The following is a 20,945-nucleotide window of genomic DNA, read 5'->3' as shown; positions in this document are numbered from 1 at the left end:
GTCTCATGAACCAACTGATTGTTGGATATGATTGTAGCTTGGCTCTTAAGGGCGTTTTGTGATGTCTCTCTGTCACTTCTACCTTCTCGTAATTGTTCCTCCCACACTATTTGTAAGTGTCTTTGGGCCATATGTACGAACACATTTTCCCATTGACACAGAATGGGAAAAACCCTTTGCTACATCTGGCCCTTTGTCCCTCCGCCAGTTGATTAATCGTGTCTTCAAGGGAGAGTTTCTCCTCCATCATTCCTTTTCCGCTTAGGAACTTATCCCACTTCTGACACCAAGATGTAGTGGGTGAGTCTAATAAAAACCTCCCTTTTCTCTGATTCAGTCCAATCGCAAGGTTTATATGATAAAGTATGTGGATTACAGTATATCTTATGACACTTTTCTTTATTAGTTTTAAGTCTTGCTGGTACTGGGTTAAGGAGCTCAAAATGTCTTCTTTGTATCTCTGCTTTACTACTCTCTCTCCTCAGTTTTTCTCAGTTTTCTTCTTCTTCTCAGTTCTTTTACTCTTTCTTCTCTTGTGTACTCTCTCCCTCTCCGTGTCTTTCATTTTTGACAGTCTCTAATTGGTTTTCTTCCAGGAATTCTTCGGGAGCCTTGAGATGTCACTCCAAAGCGTGAGGGAAAAATACAGGATATAAAACAGGAGGTAAGTCCAGGGTTGTTAGGACTCATCTACATTTAATAGGGGTAGGGTGCGTGAGGGGGAAGTGAAACAACTGTGCACCCTTGGTGAGATATACGTTCTCTCTATGGGTGGTTCTTCCCCAGTGCATTGGTACATGTGTATCTAACCAAAAAAAACAAGATTTGAAAAAATAATGTTTAAACATGGACGCTCTGATCCTCAAGCAAGGTATTAAAGATACTTCCTCTGCATTTCACTAAGGTAAATATTGTATTTTCTGCCGCCCTCTTGCCTTTGTTTGTCTCTTCTCCCGTACCACACGGATTGACCCAGAAACCGCTTGCAGCCCGTATACGGGCACGTACCTGCTCGAGCCACATCCCTCCAGGGACGTGGTAGGCTGTTAGATTCCACAGGGGCGATTGGTCACTGCTGTCCTCCCTCGATTCCGTTGGTGTGCGGCTTTCCTTGGTCTCCTCTCCGTTTCCTGTCTACGTCCTTCTTGTCGTCTCTGCGTAGTGGTCTTTGCTTTTCTGCTCGTCCGCATCATCTCTCTCTGCTCCACGCTTCTTTGGGCCCTTGCGCATTCACTTCCTGTTTCTTTTCTGGGTTGCACCGTAGCAGCGCGATGCTCTCCGAAGTGCCCCTGGGGCACCTTAACATCGCAGGAGCATCCAGGGTTCTGACAACCCTGTTACACTCCCATTCATATACTAGAAAGGAACTTCTGCTCCATTGAATAATCTCTTTGGGAAGATGCTAAAACATATATGTTTCAGGGAAGCCTTGCAATACTAGTTTGATATGCCAAGACTCACTATACCTCACTGGTGAGGATTTTACTGTTTTGTTCTTTTCACTTACCTTACCTTGTATTTTCTCTTTCTTCCTTTGTCGCAATGAATCCTTTCCAGGCACCCTTTCGCACACAGATTTCGACGTAGTGGTCTTTCCTTTTCTGCTCGTCCGCGTCCTCTCTCTCCGCCCCACGCTTCTTTGGGCCCTTGCTCATCCACTTCCTGTTTCTTTTCTGGGTTGCGCCGTAGCAGTGCGATGCTCTCGGAAGTGCCCCCGGGGCACCTTAACATCGCAGGAGCATCCAGGGTTCTGACAACCCTGTTACACTCCCATTCATATACTAGAAAGGAACTTCTGCTCCATTGAATAATCTCTTAGGGAAGATGCTAAAACATATATGTTTCAGGGAAGCCTTACAATACTAGTTTGATATGGCAAGACTCACTATACCTCACTGATGAGGATTATACTGTTTTGTTCTTTTCACTTACCTTACCTTGTATTTTCTCTTCCTTCCTTTGTCGCAATGAATCCTTTCCAGGCACCCTTTCGCACACAGATTTCTGCCACTGTCTTTGCTTGCATGTTCTACCCTATGTTACCTATGCAGGATTCCAATTGCAGATTTGATTGCTGAATTCAATGCAGGAAGTTTGCATTGCTGGGGGCTTTACAGTAAAGGACTCTTCTTCTCGTTGTGCCTCATTTTCATAGCTACATTTTGGTAATGCTTGGCCTTACTTGTTGCTCCCAGTGCCACCCGCATTTTTTGTCAAGACTTGGAACCTCTTCGTCATTTCCGCATCACTGTCTCAGTGGTGTGGTGCTGACGTCTGCGCTGCTGTGAGCCTGTCAGGCTGAGCTTCTGGCTTGTGGTCTAGGCAGCGCAGCGCTTCAGTGCTCCTGGTGGATCTGTTCTGCAATGCCTCTTGACTGCGGTGCATGGTCTTCAGGTCATCCTAGCTGCAACTGCTCTCTGCCATGCGGCTGCAGTGATCCAACCAGCTGCTTTCCATCCTCCTCAAGACACTTTGGGCCAGATCTACAAGAAAGTGGTGCATCAATCCTGATATTCCACTTTTCTAGCACCTCCCCTGCCCCACCTAACACCACCCTGGTTGTGCCATATTTAAAATAATGCACACCATGGCACTCGTTTCAACAACTGCATCATAATTTATTATGCTATTGTGGAGCCTTGCTGGATTAGCTCTATAAATTATGGTGCTAGTGCAGCAAATCACAAGGGAGCCCCATAGGCTACTATGGGCCTGTCACTCAAAGGCCTTCCCCGAGCAGGCGTTAAAAATGACGGGCAAATTGTCACAGTGAAATCTTGTAGATTTCACTGTACCATTTTCTGCGGCCTCCTTACGTGGGAACGCCCCCTCTTGCATACATTATACTTGGCTCAGGTATAATGTGGTGCAAGGGGTTACAAAGTGGCGCAATTCTAGCACTGTGCCACTTTGTAAATATAGCGAAGGAGAATGGCCTCCTTAATGCCACATTAGCGTACAAAACAATGACGCTAGTGTAGCTGTAAGAGAAGCTAGGGCCTTGTAAATCTGACCCTTTCTGTCAGAGTTGAGTCTCCCAACGCTGTTCTGCATTGTCTGTACATTGCCAGGCACTGAATATTTCTTCATGCCGATTTCCTATCCTTCTTTTTGCCTGAGGATAGCTTGGCGTTGGTGGCAATGTTTCCAGTGTTTTCCACGCTAAGTACTTATATACTCTCAGAAGTGATTAGGCTACTAAAGTGAGGTCCTCTCCACAGTCTTTACGTTAGCTACTTCATATAAGCGCTCTATTTTTCAGTATTTCGTCTACACCTTTCTGAGGCATGCAGTGCATCCCACCTTTACTGATTTTTAGACTCCTCAGGAAAACCAACTATGAAGTGGGAAGCATGGTTTTATTTTTATACCGATCATATGATAGCTCTGGGTAGAAAAATGATTGGTAACGAAAGGCGTCAAGCTTTATTACTTAATCCTCTTGTGAAAGAGGCACAAAATAACTGTTAACTGCTGTGTAGGTTTATAATGCCGTATAGCGCTGCTGTCGAAGAGTATGATTAATTAGTTGAGGCTGTATTTTACCGCTAAACCCTACATTATGGAAAGGCATAGATTTTACTCAAAGGTTTAATTTTTCTAAGAAAGTATTGGCTTATTTGGTGAATGTTAGAAATGGGGTCTTTGGTTGGCAGTCAGGTTACCCCCTGTCCAAGCAAGGATCCTCACTCAAGTCAGGGTAAAAGAGAACCACCCTCAGCTAACCCCTTCTTACCCCTTGGATTTTTGTATTTTTATGTATTTTTGATTTGTGAGCTCAGAGACCCCAAACTCCACATGTCTATCCACTCCCAAAGGGAATATGCACTTTAATCAGATTTAAAGGTAGCCCCCATGTTAACCTATGAGGGGGACAGGCCTTGCAACAGTGAAAAACGAATTTAGCAATATTGCACTGTCAGGACATATAAAACACATTACTGTATGTCCTACCTTAACCATACACTGCACCCTGCCCTGGGGGCTACCTAGGGCCTACCGTAGGGTTGTCTTATATGTAAGAAAAGGGAAGGTTTAGGCCTGACAAGTGGGTACACTTGCCAAGTTGAATTTACAGTTAAAACTGCACACACAGACACTGCAGTGGCAGGTCTGAGACATGATTACAGAGCTACTTATGTGGGTGGCACAACCAGTGCTGCAGGCCCACTAGTAGCATTTGAGTTACAGGCCCTGGGCACCTCTAGTGCACTTTACTAGGGACTTATAGTAAATCAAATATGCCAATCATGGATAAGCCAATTACATACACATTTAGTAAAGGAGCACTTGCACTTAAGCACTGGTTAGCAGCGGTAAAGTGCCCAGAGTAGCAAAAACACAGTCCAGCACACATCAACAACCTGGGAAACAGAGGCAAAAAGTTAAGGGAGACCACGCCAAGGATGAAAAGCCTAACAAATCCAAAGCGGGAAAACCAAATTGTAGGGCAGACTATCTTTTCAGATCACAGGGTAGCACGGTTGATTGTGATACAGATTGTGTGCTGGAGGAATGTGTTGCTGCCTCAGTTTTGTATGATGTGAGGTTGATTGTGGAAGAAGTATGTACCATTTATTGGGTGAATGGTATGCAAATAAACACAATTTTCAGTCCTAAAAAAAGTTAGGTTTATCAGTTGGCCTTTGTAACCTGTCGCAGAGTAACCCTTCATGTGCAGGCCTAATAATATGAGTTGGCATTATTAGCGTGTGCATGTCAGCAGTGCTTCATTGACGTATGTAGGGTGCTTTACTGTAGTGGACTCCATAAGTGAAATACAAAATACAATTTTGCTATAGTTAGACCTAGTGATGAAGTTGACACACTGATCCCATGTTAAACCAAGATGCCAAATGCACATCTGACATTATTTTTCACATATGCACACTTTAGGGCACTTCAAGATGTATCATTTATCAACTTCTAATTAGATTCTGTCCTTTGAATAACCCTGCTGGGCTAAGTTAACTATTCTGTTGGACAGTGGGAGGATCGAAGTTCTGACCATGCACTAGGGCCATTTGCCAGTGATTAGGCCTGTTACTGAAAGAGGAAAGGGTGGAATCTGCATGTGCTATTTAATTTTCAGACTGTTCTTGGTTTGTGAAGACTCAGCCCCGGAGAATCAAAGGAGGGAGTCAGTCCTATTGTGCCAGTCACAGGGGGGACTGCCTTTTGAGGTTTGGGAGAGAAGAGACCAGGCAGCTGTAGCAGTTTAGGGTTAGGGCTTATGCTCTCATATAAGAGCTTTCAACAGACCACTTGCCAGTGCCATCTTGGAAATTCCCAAAATACTGTGCGGGAGGGTAATAGAATAATGAAGTGTCACCCCAAGTCACTGGTTCTCAACTTTTTGACTTCTGTGGACTGCTACTTTATCATAACTGGAGCCCGGGGACCCCCAATGAATCATTATTGGAATCCGGGACGCACAGTAATTATTAGAAGGCAGGGACCCCTCCTCGACATTTGAACCACAAAATAATACACAAACAATACAGAAACACGCATTCATCAAACACACCTGGACCCCCTGAGGAGGCTTTGTGGACCCCCAGAGGTCTCTAGACCACAGGTTTGGAACCCCCTGCCTTAGGCTTCAACAGAGGTGCCAACATTGTGGAAATTTCCATCCCCACTTATAAAAACCCTGTACAAGTGAGAACATTTTAGGAACATATCTGGGCATGCGAAAGAATAGAAGAGGACTGGACCTGCTGTCTGTGTCCTGTGTGGAAATTTCAAGGGCTGGAACTGTTCCCAGACCTAAGAAGTCGACTCCAAGGATCAGTTGGCTGACCTTGTGTGTGGCTGCAAGGACATAACAATGTGCAGAGGGCTTTTTCCCCTACTGGAGTGAGTCCTGGCCCCTAAGTGCAGTCCTGCAGTCTCTGAGGTCCAAGGAGCCTTAGAAGTGGCCAAGAGGAGCTGCTCCAGAAAGTCAGAAAAGTTTGGACTTAGAAAATATTTGCACTTTCAAGACCTTCGGAGCTTAAGCAGAACTTTGCAGAAAAGATGTCCAATTTCAAGAGGACTTTGTTAGATACAGATTCAGGCTTGCACTACTGAAGGATTTTGTACTCTAACATAAAGAGGCTTAGGGGCTGATTTAGAGCTTGGCAGATGGGATACTCTGTCACAGTTGTTGAGGATATCCTGTACACTGTATTAAAATGTGATAGGATATAATGCACTTGTAATAAAGTGGACAGGATATCCATCACGTTTGTGATGGAGTACGCTACCCTTTGTAGGAGGCTGGCCTGGTTTGTAGTTGGTACCAAAGGTACTTACACCTTATACCAGGTCCAGTTATCCCTTATAAGTGAAATGTAGTCAGTGTCTAGAAGCCAGGCTGTCCAGAGGTAGCTGTGTGCAGAGCAGCCAAGGCTGAACTAAGACACATGCAAAGCTCTTGCAATACCACTGTAGTCACACAGTACTCACACACATGAAAGACAAAATTCAGTGTTAAAAAAATAAAGCTATTTCATTTAGTCACACAATGCCAAAAATACTTTGGAGACTATACTCCCTTAGGAGGTAAGCAAATTACACAATATATACACTAGTAACCAAAAACAGGTAAGTAAACAGTCAGAAAATAGTGCAAACAGTGAAAATCACAATAGGTTGCAATGGGCCTAGGGGCAACACAAACGATATACTAAAAGAGTGGAATACGAAAGTTGGTTTCCCACATAGCAAGTGTAATGTGTAGAGGGGAGGGGTGCTGGGAGTTTAAGAAAACATCAAAGGTAAGTAAAATACCCCACCCAGGAGGCCAGGAAAGCAGGAGTAAAACACAGCAAGTTTCCTAAAGCACAATAAAAGTCGTGATAGAAGATAATGCAAGATACCAAAAATGGATTCCTGGACCGGAAGACCTGTGGAAGAAGGGGACCAAGTCCGAGAAGCACTGAAGAGTCCAGGGATAACAGGGGCCCCTGCTAACCCGGATGAAGGTGCAAAAGAAGAACCACCTGTGAGAAGACAAAGACAGTATTGCACCAAAGAAGACAGATGCGGGTTCCTGGTTGGTGCAGAAGATGTCTCACGCCAGATGGATAAATGCAGTCTGGTTTGCATTGCTGGATTCTGCCAACAAGCCTTTGCTAATGCAAAACACGTGGTTGGCAAAAAATGGCGCTGCCTGGGACCAGGAGGGACCTGGTGGCCTCTACCCAGGAGGGGAAGACAGATGGGGCTCTCAGCAACTCAGAGAGCCCTCAGAAGACCAGGCAGCATGTACAGGAGTCCCACAACATGGGGACAAAGGAGGTGCAAATGGAGGCCCAAACAGCACGACGCAAAAGATTTCCATGCCGCTAGAGAACCACTCAGGAAGCTGTGCGTTGCAGGGTGGAGTGCTGGGGGCCTAAGCTGTGCTGTGCATGAAGAACTTCTTGAAAGGATGCACACAAGCCTTGGCAACTGCAAGTCATGCTGTGCAGGGGGGTGCTGTCCTGACTAGAAGGATCCCAGTAACACAGTCAAAAACACACTGACATCAGGCAGAAATTGGGGGTAACATGCCAAAAAGAGGGTACTTTCCTACACCCTTCAAACTCAAAATCAAGTAGAAATCTTGTCCAGGCTGAACCGCTTGGTGTAACTGACCTGCGCTTTATCTTGGTCAGCCAGATATTGTGCCTAGGCCCTTGCGCAAAACCGTGAACAGTTACTTCTGATTACTGCTTTTCTTTTTTTTTGCCCTAACCCTTTAAAAATTCATATCTTTAATTTCCCTTATTGGATTTTAGTTGTTCTGGTATCATTTGTCTTATTACATATTTTTGCTGTGGGGTTTTGATTGTGTTATGTTTTCACATTTTAATTGTTTTGTTACTGCTAATACGATTTACACACATTTCCTTAAGGTAAGTCTGTCTGCTATGTGCCATAGCTACCAGGGGCTCAGCACACACTTACCAATCACTGAGTAACAAAAGGCATTATGTCATATTTTGTGGAGTTCTATTTGAAAAGGGTTAAAAGGAAATTTATTAGGGAACCGACAATCAAAGTTGTCTTAATATTTTTTGAAGAGTGTTGTTCGGGGATGGTTTTCCAACATCTGTCACCACAGACAATGGAGTACAATTTGTGTTATTTAAAATGAGGGAATTCTTGTCTTGAAATGTTATTGATCAGACATACACTGTCTTGTATGCCCCAAAAACAGTAGGTTAGCAGAAAGAGTCAGCAAAGTGTTAGGGCAGGGCATACAATCATCATGATTAACATATTAATGTCAAGGACTTTATTCAAGATAAGATCTGGGCCTACCAACACACACTACCCACTACATCAGATTTTCTTGTTTGACCTCTTCTTTATGTAATTTCTATTTCAATCCAAGTTGATTATCCAGATACATTATTCAGAAGTCATAGGATAATGTTTGACTCAGTCAAGCGATGTTAAACAAGTGATACGACTTAAAATAAATGGGGTTAGAAATGTTAAGTAAGTGTTTGCTGATTGGATGAAGATTAAAGGGTTTTGTAATCAAATGTAAATCCACATTTTTGAATCCCCAAAATGTGATGTTCAAAGTTGGATCCTCTGTTAATCTAGAAGATAGAAGGTCGGTGAACCTGAACAAAATTGTAAAACCTCATAATGAGAATACTTCAATGGAAAGGAATGATGTTGATCTGTTGATTTGTTTAGAAAAATTGCATTCTATTTCAATTTGTGTTAAAAGACCTGAACATCTGCAACACGCTGATTACGCATTTTATTTCCGCAATGTTTTGCAACTGCTCAAGTTGTGGGCTTAGATCACACTGAGCATTAGAAAGACTTTGGTTAAGCCACTGTCACCTTCGATCTTTTGCAACTACTCAATTTATGGGCTGGGATAATATTTCTGTTGGAGAAAAGTGACATTTGTTGCAGTTTTAACTATTTTGCTCGCAAGTTGTTTCCAGTTACTACTTGTCTCTTCCCCTTTTTGCTTTGTGCCTGCCTTCCAGTTCCATTATGTCATTACCTCATGTAACCTCCGACCAGTGTCCCAGTGTGTGTTCTACTCTCTTTGTTCCTTATGCAGAATTTGAGGAGCAGGTTTGGCTGCTGTGTTCAGCATCATCAGGTTGCTACACTGGGCACTTTGTAGTTTAGGATTATTCCTGTTGATGTGCTTCTTTTTCATAATTACATTATATTAGCACTAGGCCTTTTCCCACACCCCTTTCACTACCTGAAGCATCCGGACATCAGTTACATTTCTGATTCCTCTGAAGGCCAGACTTGTTCTGATTGACTAGTACAACGTGATTTCATTTACACTCACATATTTGTGGATACTGGTTAAAACAGATTGAAACTCATCACCTAGTTTACATTATTATTTTACAGAAGCAAACATATGGTTGCATGTCACATTCATACATAACTAAATTGCCCATAAATTGAAGATTCTCCACATGTGAACAGCAAAGAAATCACATAAGAAAGAGAGACAGACTGGAAATATGCAATCCTATCAATTAATGCTTCTAGGACTCACTGTCCTACTGATGACTTACCTTTGAAGACTCTTGTGGCCCAGCGTGCCTGCATCTCTGAAGCAATTATGACAGCACCAATTGGCTGGATGATACCAATGAAAGCTAGTGTTGGTTTCTCTAGGTCTGGTGGGAAGACATGCTTGTAGAGTAAAACCTTGCTGTTACTGGGTTTCATAACTGATTCATCCAGGAATGGGAAAGTGAAGTCAAACCCAGTAGCAAAGATGATGACTTCAATGTCTTCAGAGGTACCATCATCAAATATGACAGAGGAATCAGTGAACTTCACCACACTTGGCTTCACCACCACAGAGCCACGGATTATACAATGTGGCAAGTCTTCGTTTATCAGGGGTTCCTTCCATGAGTATCTGTGGAACAGAAAACAGAACGCATATATATATATTTTTTTGTTGAACATATTTACCAGGGGTGGTGGTCTTCACCCTTACGCTTGGACCAGCAGCTAGAGTGCCCTGCTCTGAAGACCCTTTGTTGTGGGATATATATAAATATATATAAAAATGGGAATGGAACGTGTGATAGTATTTTCTGACCAATGAAGAAGGGGTGTTCGGGAGAAGTGGCTTTTGCCTCTATTAGGTTTCCCATCTTGCTAATGTTTGTCTGGTCAGTCTCCTGCTGACCTCACTTCCTTTGCGATTGGATGGCTCCAAGCTGTTACATCTTGGTGGAGCCTCTCCTGCTGGCTGGAATGGGCCAATTGCTTGCTTTGTATAACTTCATAATGTGTTACCCTGCAGCTGGTCCCCTCTGATAATTCTCCCCAAGGTGCCAGGTCACTACTGTTTTGCCATATTTTGGCCAAAATGCCTTGTGCTGGTTGGCATGAATGAAGTGTTATGTTGTACATTTCTGCAATTGACTCTTTTATTTAATAAGTAATGTGCTTGTGGCTATACCTTTTAGTGTTGTATTTTGTATTTTGTTATTGAATTACTTTTATATATATATATATGTGTATATACTTTTTTAAGTCAATGGCTGAACGATGCAGGTTATTTCAACCAATCCTCTTGTCTTGCTGCAAGGATAACAGGTAAGACATATACAGTCCTGCAGTAAGTGAGGAGCTCCTGGGCAGTTGTATTACCCCAGAACACATTACATCTGCACATTGTGTATCTTGACCTTTGCTGAGAGAGCAGGTGAATGAAGAAAGAATGAATCTTCTTTTATAAATATTTACAAGTACATTATGGTGGTCATTCCGACCTAGGCGGGCGGCGATTGCCGCCCGCCCGTCGGAAGCCGCCTGAATACCGCCCCGCGGTCAATAGACCGCGAGGGGTATTCTGACTTTCCCGCTGGGCCGGCGGGCGATCTGATTCAGATCGCCCGCCGGCCCAGCGGGAAAGCGCCTTCCACAAGGAAGCCGGCTCGGAATCGAGCCGGCGGAGTGGAAGGCGTGTGACGGGTGCAGCAGCACCCGTCGCGCTTGTCAGTGTCTGCATCGCAGACACTGAAAAGCCTAGTTGGGCCCTGTTAGGGGGCCCCTGCAGTGCCCATGCCATGGGCATGGGCACTGCAGGGGCCCCCAGGGGCCCCAAGACGCCCGTTCCCGCCGGCCAGGTTCTGGCAGTAAGAACCGCCAGAGCCAGGCCAGCGGGAAGGGGGTCGGAATCCCCATGGCGGCGCAGCATGCTGCGCCGCCATGGAGGATTCCCCAGGGCAGCGGGAAACTGGCGGGAGACCGCCAGTTTTCCCTGTCTGACCGCGGCGTTAGCGCCGCGGTCAGAATGCCCTTAGGGGCACCGCCGGCCTGTCGGCGGTGCTCCCGCGCCCGTTGGCCCTGGCGGATTGTATCCGCCAGGGTCAGAATGAGGGCCTATATCTTCACTAGATGTCATGCAACACACCCCCCAGGAGCAATAATCTTCCTTGTTCAGTTCATCTCCTAATGAGCCTTTTATCTGCTTCCAGTGGTTAGCTGAGTCTCCTGAACTTTGTTGCATTGTATACTCTATAGGGCTAGACTATAACTTCAGAAAACGGATGCATATGCAAGAGACAAAAAATAACAGGCCTGCCTTTCTGAAAAACGAGAGAAAAAAGTTGCATCACTAGCAGCCTTTGATTCACCTACATTTTTCAAGATCCATCCTAGAGTCTGTATGTCTTAACACAACAAACCACACTTGGCTCCCTATGTGGAGTATCAACCATCCAGAGTGGTACACAACAAAGAGGAACATGTGTTATATGGGTGATGGTTTCATACAGCAGAAATTTGTTCCAGATTCTGTTGGATTACATGATAGGGGCAATCTACAGCTTGAGTTTCTCAGCATCTGGCGTTCATTTGTCCTGGCCCAGCTCTGCTGCTATTGAGAGGGTGCATCATGCTGCATTATCTGTGGATATTAGTACGCAGGGTAACTCCTACTGAGTGCTAACAGTCAGCATTTTACTGCTGTTGGTTTATCAGTGTGAGTGGAATAGATGGACAGTGAAACCTATTTTAGGGACCAATTACAAGCAGTGTGGTGTAAGGTTGGGCAACCTTACATGGGCTGCAATCACTGATTTCGGCTAGTATTTCTTGCTCAGCCAGGCACTATTATGAGTTCCTGGGCCCAGAATGGAACTATTGTGGATGAACTGTCTTTACAGGCCAGTTTTTATTTCTTGTCAGAGACAGCGCATGTGCTGTGGCTTCGATGATATTCTCTTTACTTATAGGTGGCTTAAAGCCAGCCCATTGCTTACTATTGATTGGCATCATTGTAATTCTCATTTCCTTGCTTCTCCTTGGTCAGTGGGTGCCAGCTTCACTTCCCCTTCATGCGGTTTTCCCCTCGGTAGCCCTGTTGTTTGGTTTTTTTTGGGTTTTTTTTGTTTTTTTGTCCTCATTCAGCCCCGCTTGAAATCTCTCTTCATTCCTGTAACCTCTTCACCCTTTTACCTAAGAAAAGATAGTCAAGTCAGGGGTGCACCTTTGTTTCTCTTGGTCCGCCTAGACCGACCTGCCAAGGCTTCACTCGGTGCTTAATCATTGGACTGGGGCAAAGGAAAACTCCAAACTACAATTCCGCATAAATCCCCCTAAATCCCCCTCCGTGAAAATTTTAACAAAAACAATTTTTCAAGAAGACAAAATTTGACAACGCTCTACCCATTTTAATAAAGGTGCCCACATTTCTACACTTTTCTTTGGGCCCTGCACATTAAGGTCCAAATTCGCCACCCGAAGAGCAGCATTCAACCAGTCTGTAAAGCTCGGCGGGTGCTCCTTCAGCCATTTTTTGCAGATTTCATTCCGTCCCAACACCGTTACAAAAAACAAAAGTGCACGACTGTTTTTATTCACTGTTTTCCATATCTCCTCCTCCTGGGGCTGCCCAAAAATAATTAGTGGGAGTGATATATTGATTTTCCAACCCAACATAGTCGACAAGGCCCTAAAGACCTCCTCCCAAAACAACCGTACCAAAGGGCAGTCCCAGAACATATGTATATCCGTTGCTCCTAACCCACCACATTTCGGGCACTTAATCTCTTCCCCCTTCTTAAATTTAGAGAGTTTTGCTGGAGATATGTATGCTCTATGTAGAGTATGAAGATGATTTTTTCTTAGTGGAGCCGGCTTTATTACTTCATATAAAGTCATACACGACTTCCTCCACCACAACCCAATCTTGTCCCCTGACATCACCTTGCCCCATAACTTGCTTGGTAAGTCAAAATTCTCGTCCAAAGTTTCTAAGATTTCCCAGTACCAAGCTGCCACCTTTTTCCCCCCAGCCGAGACTGTCAAGTCTAAAAAAGAGTCCTCCAAAACATTTACCGCCCCTAATCCCACCTTAGTTACTTTTTCCCACTGTCTTATCTGTAGATATTTTAACCTGGACAGAGAACCATCCGTTATTCTTACCAATTCATCCCAAGAAAGTAGAGTACCTTCTCGCGCAATCTCCCCCCACCTTTCCACACCAGCCTTTTTAAGTGGTAGTACAAGAATATCCTGGAAGCATACTGGAGTACCCGGGGAATCCCAAATAGGGGCCTGATAACTATAATAGTGTACACCCAACTGCTGCCTCAACTGGTACCAGCTCCTTGCTATCCCTTGCAGCACTTTTAGTTTAACTTTTTTGAAAAATTTCGGGTCACCAAATTTAAATAGAAATGACTGTGAGCCCCCTTTTTCAGACGACACCATAGCTTTATACATTCTACCCACTGTAGAGTCGTCTGGGGATCTAAACAGCATACTTGAATTCTTAAACAAAAAAGCCCACGCATAATATGTCAAATCAGGAAGAGCCAGTCCTCCCTTTTCCCTTCTTCTACGGAGCTTTTTCCATGATATCCTCGGCCCCTTTGAGTTCCAAATGAAACTACTTATTGCATTGCCAAAGGGATAGCTGAAAACACAAAATTCCATTTGGGCAGAATAAACATCTTAATTAAATTTGTCCTCCCAATAATCGTCAAAGGAAGACAAGCCCATTTTTGTAACATACTTTTACATTCGACTAATAGCCTACGAGTATTCTTCTCTACTAGATCCTTCAAATTTTCAGTCACTGAAATACCCAGGTACCGTATTCCCTGTCTATTTGTCGATAGCCCTCCTACCATATTCCACTTCATAATTTCTGTTTTCTCCGCATTGATCCGGTACCCTGATATCCTTCCAAATTGTTCAGCCAAATCTTTAACTGTATTAAAAGCAAGGGTTAGGTTATTAGTATATATTAATACATCGTCTGCATATAACGAGATTTTCTTTTCCCAACCATTGCAGCGAAAGGGTGGGATATGAGGGTTTTGTCTGATTTTTCTAGCAAATGACTCAATATATAAATTAAACAATACCGGAGACAAGGGACAACCCTGCCTTGTACCTCTTGAAATGGAGATAGGGCCCGTAAGTTTACCATTCACCAAAATCTTAGCGTAAGGGGAAGTGTAAATCTGATTGATTATACCACAGAACTATGGACCTAAATTGGCCCGCCTTAAAACTGATTTCAAGAACTTCCAATTAACTTGGTCAAAAGCCTTCATTGCATCCAACATCATAACCGCCAAAGGTGCGCCAAACGTTGTGGCCATGTCTATTGCCCCGATCAGTTCGAAGGTTAATTCGTGCAAATATCTACCTTTTGAAAACCCTTTTTGATCGGGGTGTACTAAAGCATTCACTGTCTTACTAAGCCTATCCGCTAAAATCTTAGCTAACAATTTATAATCGCTGTTCAACAAAGATATAGGCCTGTATGAGGCGCACTTCGCTGGGTTTTTGCCCGGTTTCAAGATTAGGGAAATCACAGCTTCATTCCATGAAAGAGGAATATCGTTGCCAAACTCCAGGATCCCTCCAAACAATTCTGTCAGCACTGGGATAACTAAATCCTCTAGTACCTTATAAACTTCCACTGGAATACCATCCGGGCCTGGCGCTTTTCCCGATTTACTACTAGTCAGGATTTTCCTAACTTCCTCAGCTGTTATCGGGGCGTTCAATACTTCCTTCTCCTGCTGCCATAATCCAGGGAATGCATCAACCCCTAACCAATCTGATATCATACCTTCATCCACCTCCAACTTCTCAGAATACAGTTGCGAGAAGAAATCCCGGAAAGCCGATTCTATTACTGCCCCTTCTATTGTTTTTTCACCTAAATGCCCCACTTCGACCTCCTTAATGTAGTTCCTGACACGGTCCGCTTTACCTTTCCAGGCTAGCAACTTCCCGGCATTTTCCCCATACTCGAAATGAGCCAAATTGCTTGCTTCCCATTTGCTTTGAATTCTTCCCTGTAGTACCTTTTCCATCTGACTTCTCAGCCTCTCCCAGCTGGACCTCACCGTTGCCGTTTCCCCTACCTCAATTATTTTAGCTTTACATTTTCGCATTTCCTGCTCCAATACAAAAATCTCTTCCTTATACCGTTTATGTTTCTGAATGGAATAACTCCTTAATCCCCCGCGAATGACTGCTTTAAACGTGTCCCATACTACCGATAGAGGAGCAGAGCCCATATTTACACTAAAAAAGAATTCAGCTTCGTTACGCAAGTTTGACAACACCTCTTGATCTAATAACAGAGTTCGATCAATCGTCCACCGACCACTGGAACTAATCTGACAAAAGCACAATTTTAACTGCACCGCAGAATGATCTGATAAATGCGAGGGCAAGTACGTAATATTCTCAACCTCCTCTCTCAACCGCATGTCCAATAAAAAATAATCAATTCGTGAGGCGTGTCTATATTTCTTATTAAAGAAAGAAAAGTCCCTACTATTCCCCGCCCTGTCCCTCCAAATATCACATAAACCCAATTCCTTCATCATCCTCCTCAGATACTGTTGCGATTTAGGAGTATCTCGTGATTTGGAGTTAAGCCTATCTAACTCATTATCCAGAACTATATTAAAATCACCCATCAAAATAACCGGATCCGAAAATTCCAAAAGCTGAGAAAAAAGCTGCTTTAAGGGTTCTATATCATCGTAATTGGGCCCATAGTATCCTGCTAATATCAAATTCCGAGCTCCAAATTGTATTTTTACTATTACCCATCGCCCTGCTAAATCTGATTTAGACTCCAAAATTGCTACACCCCCCTGCTGTACATGTTTAACTAAAATCAACACTCCTTTATTATGATAGCTGTATTCTGTACATGCAAATGCTCGCACCCATCTTAATTTTTGTATTATATTAATACACTCCGCCTTAGTAAGATGTGTTTCTTGCAAAACTAAAATTTGTGCCGTAGAGTCCTTCAAATACTGTAGTATCCGTTCCCTTCTTCGTCGCACCCTTAAGCCATTGACATTCCATGACAAAATTTGTAGTGGCATATTCGTCACCCTCTGACCTCCCCCCCTACTAGCCATCTATCAATCTTAAATAGTAACAAATAGTTGGGCTGAACGAGGCACTACTTTTTACTTTCTCCCCACCTTCCCCCTCCAACCCCCCCGGTCCCCCTCCTCGCTACCACCCTCTTGCCTACCCCCACCCATGGAGAACCCCCCCCAACTAAGGATCATACTGATCCAATTTTAGAGCGCTCCCGGGTTCCCAGGAGAGTTTCGCCTTTGTGCAATACACGCAGCCTTATTCAATAGCTTGCTCACTTTTAACCATAGCCAATAATTCATCCGCTTCACTCAAGTCCCTAATGTTGTACATTTTGTTATTATACATAACTCTAAGAAAAGCTGGAAATTTCAACTGAGCCGAAACCCCCAAGGATCTAAAAATCTCCAAACGCTTCCCCAGCTCCCACTGCCTATCCATAGTTGCCATGGATAGGTCAGACCTTATTTCGAACACAATATCCTTTGCTCTCAGAGACTTCAATTTCAATGCTCTGGATAAAATCTTTTCTTTCATCTGGTAAGACAAAAAATTAATCAAAATTTTCCGAGGTTTAGTGCTTTTTGTGCGTGGCTTAAAAGGGTCACGGTGAATTCTTTGAATATCCTTCCCAATATCATCCTCGGTTTCCTCTAGATCCACTGCTGATTTAATTAATGACACTACAAAAGATTTAAGATCGCCCCCTTCCGCACCTTCCGGAACCTTCAACAGTTTTAGATTATTCCTTCTTGAATAGTTTTCCATCTGCTCCATCCTGTTTTTTAGAACCAATTCACTCCTCCTCAAAGTCTCGATCTCGAGCTTATGCTGTACCAGGTCCTCCTTCAAACCCCCCATTGCTTCCTCCAGGGCCTGTGTTCTTACCATTACGCCATCGATTGTTTTTCTCCAAGTTAGCACACACCTCTCTTATCTCCCCTTGATTTACCTCTGAGTTCGCAAAGCCCTTTTTAACATCCTCAGAGATAGACAAGATTAAAGCCTCCAGTGAAGTACTCAATAAAGGGGGGGTCCCTGAGTTGGCCAGTGCCATCTCCGACACTACTTCCCTAGATACGTGATCTTGAACTTCCGCCAGGCTATTGTTTGGGGTTTGAACTAACACTGTGGCCATCCGTTCTTCTAACCCTGGCGGGGAGGATCTTGCCCCCTCCCTGCCCTCAACCAGAATGCTTTCCGCCTGCCTGGTGGTATCTTCCATTACAGCTCTTACCTGCCCAGGAATAAGCGTAACTACCTCCGGTCTCACTTTAAAGAAGGACCTTAGAGAGGGTGTCAGCCTATCTCTACCCTTGAGTTTACCCTCTCCCGCTTTCCTCCCCGCACTCCTACCTCCTTCCCCCGGTTTAAGTCTCAAGGTTTTTTTTTAAACTAATCCGCCCTTCTCCTCTATAATGGGAACCGTGCTGTCCTGGGACAACTGAGCCGTCCCCTCCACTGTTGTAAAAGGGGGTGGGGGAGCAGGAAAAACGCCCCCCTCCCCACTCTGCCTCACCGTCTTCCTTCTTGCGTCAAACTCCGAGATCTCTTTAGGCTGTTCACTCAGCCGCTCACCCAGCCGCCGCTTCTCAAACACGGCTCCGGCCGCTCTGATATTGCCGCTGGCACTGCCGCTATATGTTGTGGAGTGCGGCGCGCACATCCGCGCACATCCGTATGCCTCTACGACCTCCGACTCGCACCGCCGCTCGTCTACGGCGTCCTGCCACGCCCCCCGGGAACCAGAGCCCTGTTGTTTGTTGCTAGCCTCGTTGTCTATTGCTTCCCCCTTGTCTGTTACTTGCCCCACTGTTGTTTGCTTGCCCAGTTGTCTGTTGCTTGCCTTGTTGTTTGTTGTTTGCCCCATCCTCTGTTGCTTGTCCTTTTGTCTGTTCCTTGCAACAGTGTATTTTGTTTGCCTCATTGTCTGTTGCTTTCATCGTTTTTTGTATCTTGCCCCAGCTTGTTTGTCTCCCAGCCCCTCCCGCCAGAAATAAAAGTGCTCTAACACAGCCAGGGCCACATCATGGATGTTTTTTGTACTGCATGCCCTGTTGTTTTTGCTTGCCTCGTAACCCACCTCCACCATCAATGCTTGCTCCTTCATCCCGGTCCCATTGTTGTTTACTCACCCTCTCCCAACAGAAAAAAGGGTTATGATGCTGCCAACGCTGGCCACGTCATTTGCTTTCTTGTATTGCTTGCTCTGTTACTGTGTGTGAGTGTGAGAGTATGTAAGCGAGAGAGAGAGAGGAGTGGGATGGATTTAAGTAGGGTAAGTATCCTTACTGTAGTTTAGAAGGTACGATTGAGGTCAGTAAGCAGGGTGTCAGCATTTTGTATCAGGGTCTACAGAAGTTACTGTAGAGTACACATTTTTGTGACGTGTGCTGATGGGTTGGTTTATGGAGAACAAATGTTTAGTTTGCCTAACTACTATAGTCCTCAGTAGAGGAGTCTGGGAGGGAACAATCTGAAAGCAATTTTTGTTGAAGGTCCATACCAGATGTAGCATGTGGTAGGTGAGGCTGGTCAAGGAGAAGCATTAAAAAATCCAAACAGTTGCCATGGATGTGTGCCAACAATGTAACATATTATTTGATATTGATGATTTCCAGCACTTCAATAATGAATTCCTTCATAGTTTTGGTTTTGTGTTGTAAGAAATTGGGCTATTGGTTTCAAAGAAAGTGAGACCTTCACAAGTGATCTGTTTGCAGCATGCTCTTTACTGGGAACAAAGTATCCCTTTGTAGCACTTGCCTCTCAGGGTAGCACAGCAAAACTGTCCAAGGCCTACCCAAGAGAAGTAGTGGGGGCTGGTACCCCCAGATCTCTGGTACACAATAACAACACTTAACCAATCCTAGGCAGACCAATTATCCAGCACTTTTATTACATGCACACTACTAGATATTACACATTAATCACAAATATATACATTCAGGTGGATGAAAATACCTCAGGTGACACCCTCATGACACATTATGACCCTATTGGATCATGAATCCTATAACCAGAATGGCCCCAGCTATACTAGATACAGTATTACAGTGTCAGAGAGTATCGGTGTTGATAAGGCAGGCCTGCCAGCTTTTTCATTGTGCCCCCACATTACTTAGAGCAGAAAGCATGCTATAATCCTTGATTGCAACATCACTGAACTAAATGACTGTTATACCAACATACAATAATATACAATAATATAAAACCTTGCTTTGTCAAACATCACCATTGTCAGTAAAGCGTTGTATTGAATGACATGTGTCCTAGAGTCTTATTTCGAACTTTACATCACTGTCATTTCACCTTTGGGCCAACCAATGCAGAATCCAGCCCTTCAAAGTGCATGTACAATAATACCGGCTCTAGGACTGCTTAGAAACAGAAAAAGCATCTCCCGGGGTCAGAGGATTAAATCCCATGGGAGTCATAAGGCAACATTTCACTTCCTGCAGCCCCCACATACTATAAAACACTATAAAAAAAATTGGTGGTACCTGTGCCAATATACAGAGTTGTAGGCTCTGTCTAAGGGGCTAATGGGGCACTCCTAGACCTGATACAGTGAATAGCAATGACTGAACTTGTGCAGAGTTTTTCAATTATGCAATGTCACATCACAGCTTTTACTACTACAGAAACAGTTGTCAGCACTGCCATGATTCGGGGCTGTGGGGAGTGCCGGAAAGGGAGGCAGCTATGTCCTTTTTCCAGCCCATGTTGAGTGTAGGTACGAAACAACTGATGGGTGCACCTGTCTCCCTCCAGACACAGGCAAAGGGGGAAGAGGGAGCACTGGCTGTGCTCTAAGGACTGGTCTGCCCTAAGAGCCTCCTGGCTTGATATTTAATTGCTGGGTGGCTGGAGTTGTCTATGCGTCGGGCCCCAGTTGAAGTGGCTCTACGTATACCACATCTGCATAACAATTTATGAAAGGAGGTTGAGCCAACCTCTGGAGGCTTGACCCTCTCTAGAAAATATCCAGCCTTATCAGTGGGTGCAGTGGATCACTACATGCTTTGTTCTCTGCCTAGTCCCTTGGGGGACCAGGTTTCTCAGGCTGAGAAGGGCTGATTTTCTTAATTTCAATCTCGTTTAGCTCTTGGTGACCAGCTCTATACACAAGGGACATTTTTTTCAGGCTTCCTGGCCTTTACAATGTACTTTTTGCTGGGGGCATTATTTTGCTGTTTCCCTTGCCAGACCTGTTCTCTGCCTAGCCTCCAAATGCTCTCTTCTGAAAGGAAGGCACATATCACAATCCTGGTATTCCACATCTTCGCTTTACCCATGCCCTAACCCTCCTGCACAGTATTTTAGGGCATTTAAATGTGACAACTTCAAATCGCCTATGAAAAGACCTTCCTTAAGAGTGTCAACCCTGCCCCAAACTGACACAGTTGCCTGATCCCTCACCACTGACCCTTTAAATGAAAGCCCCTATTGTGTTTGGTGCCGGAGATTTGGCTTTCTCTTTTGTTTCTGTGGGCTCGAATATACCCAGTCCAGGTCCAATGTGAAGAGATAATTAGTAGACACAGATTTCCTCCCCACTCCTTCCTTTCCCTGTAACTAGG

The 20,945-nt window shown here is 44.3% G+C and overlaps 1 protein-coding gene across 1 annotated transcript in view; it reads right to left on the bottom strand.

Moving 5' to 3' along the window:
• Positions 1-20,945, bottom strand: part of LOC138293043 (dimethylaniline monooxygenase [N-oxide-forming] 2-like) — a 525,123-nt gene that overhangs the window by 54,739 nt on the left and 449,439 nt on the right. Inside the window, exon 4 of the mRNA XM_069232032.1 lies at positions 9,540-9,892. Coding sequence (XP_069088133.1) covers positions 9,540-9,892 — 353 coding nt within the window. The remainder of the gene's footprint in view (positions 1-9,539; positions 9,893-20,945) is intronic.

The sequence above is a fragment of the Pleurodeles waltl genome, chromosome 4_2 (genome assembly GCF_031143425.1).
Source record: "Pleurodeles waltl isolate 20211129_DDA chromosome 4_2, aPleWal1.hap1.20221129, whole genome shotgun sequence".
In the NCBI taxonomy this organism is placed as follows: domain Eukaryota; kingdom Metazoa; phylum Chordata; class Amphibia; order Caudata; family Salamandridae; genus Pleurodeles; species Pleurodeles waltl.
Note: the sequence above shows the minus strand (reverse complement) of the source record. Positions and strands in the feature narration are given on the sequence as shown.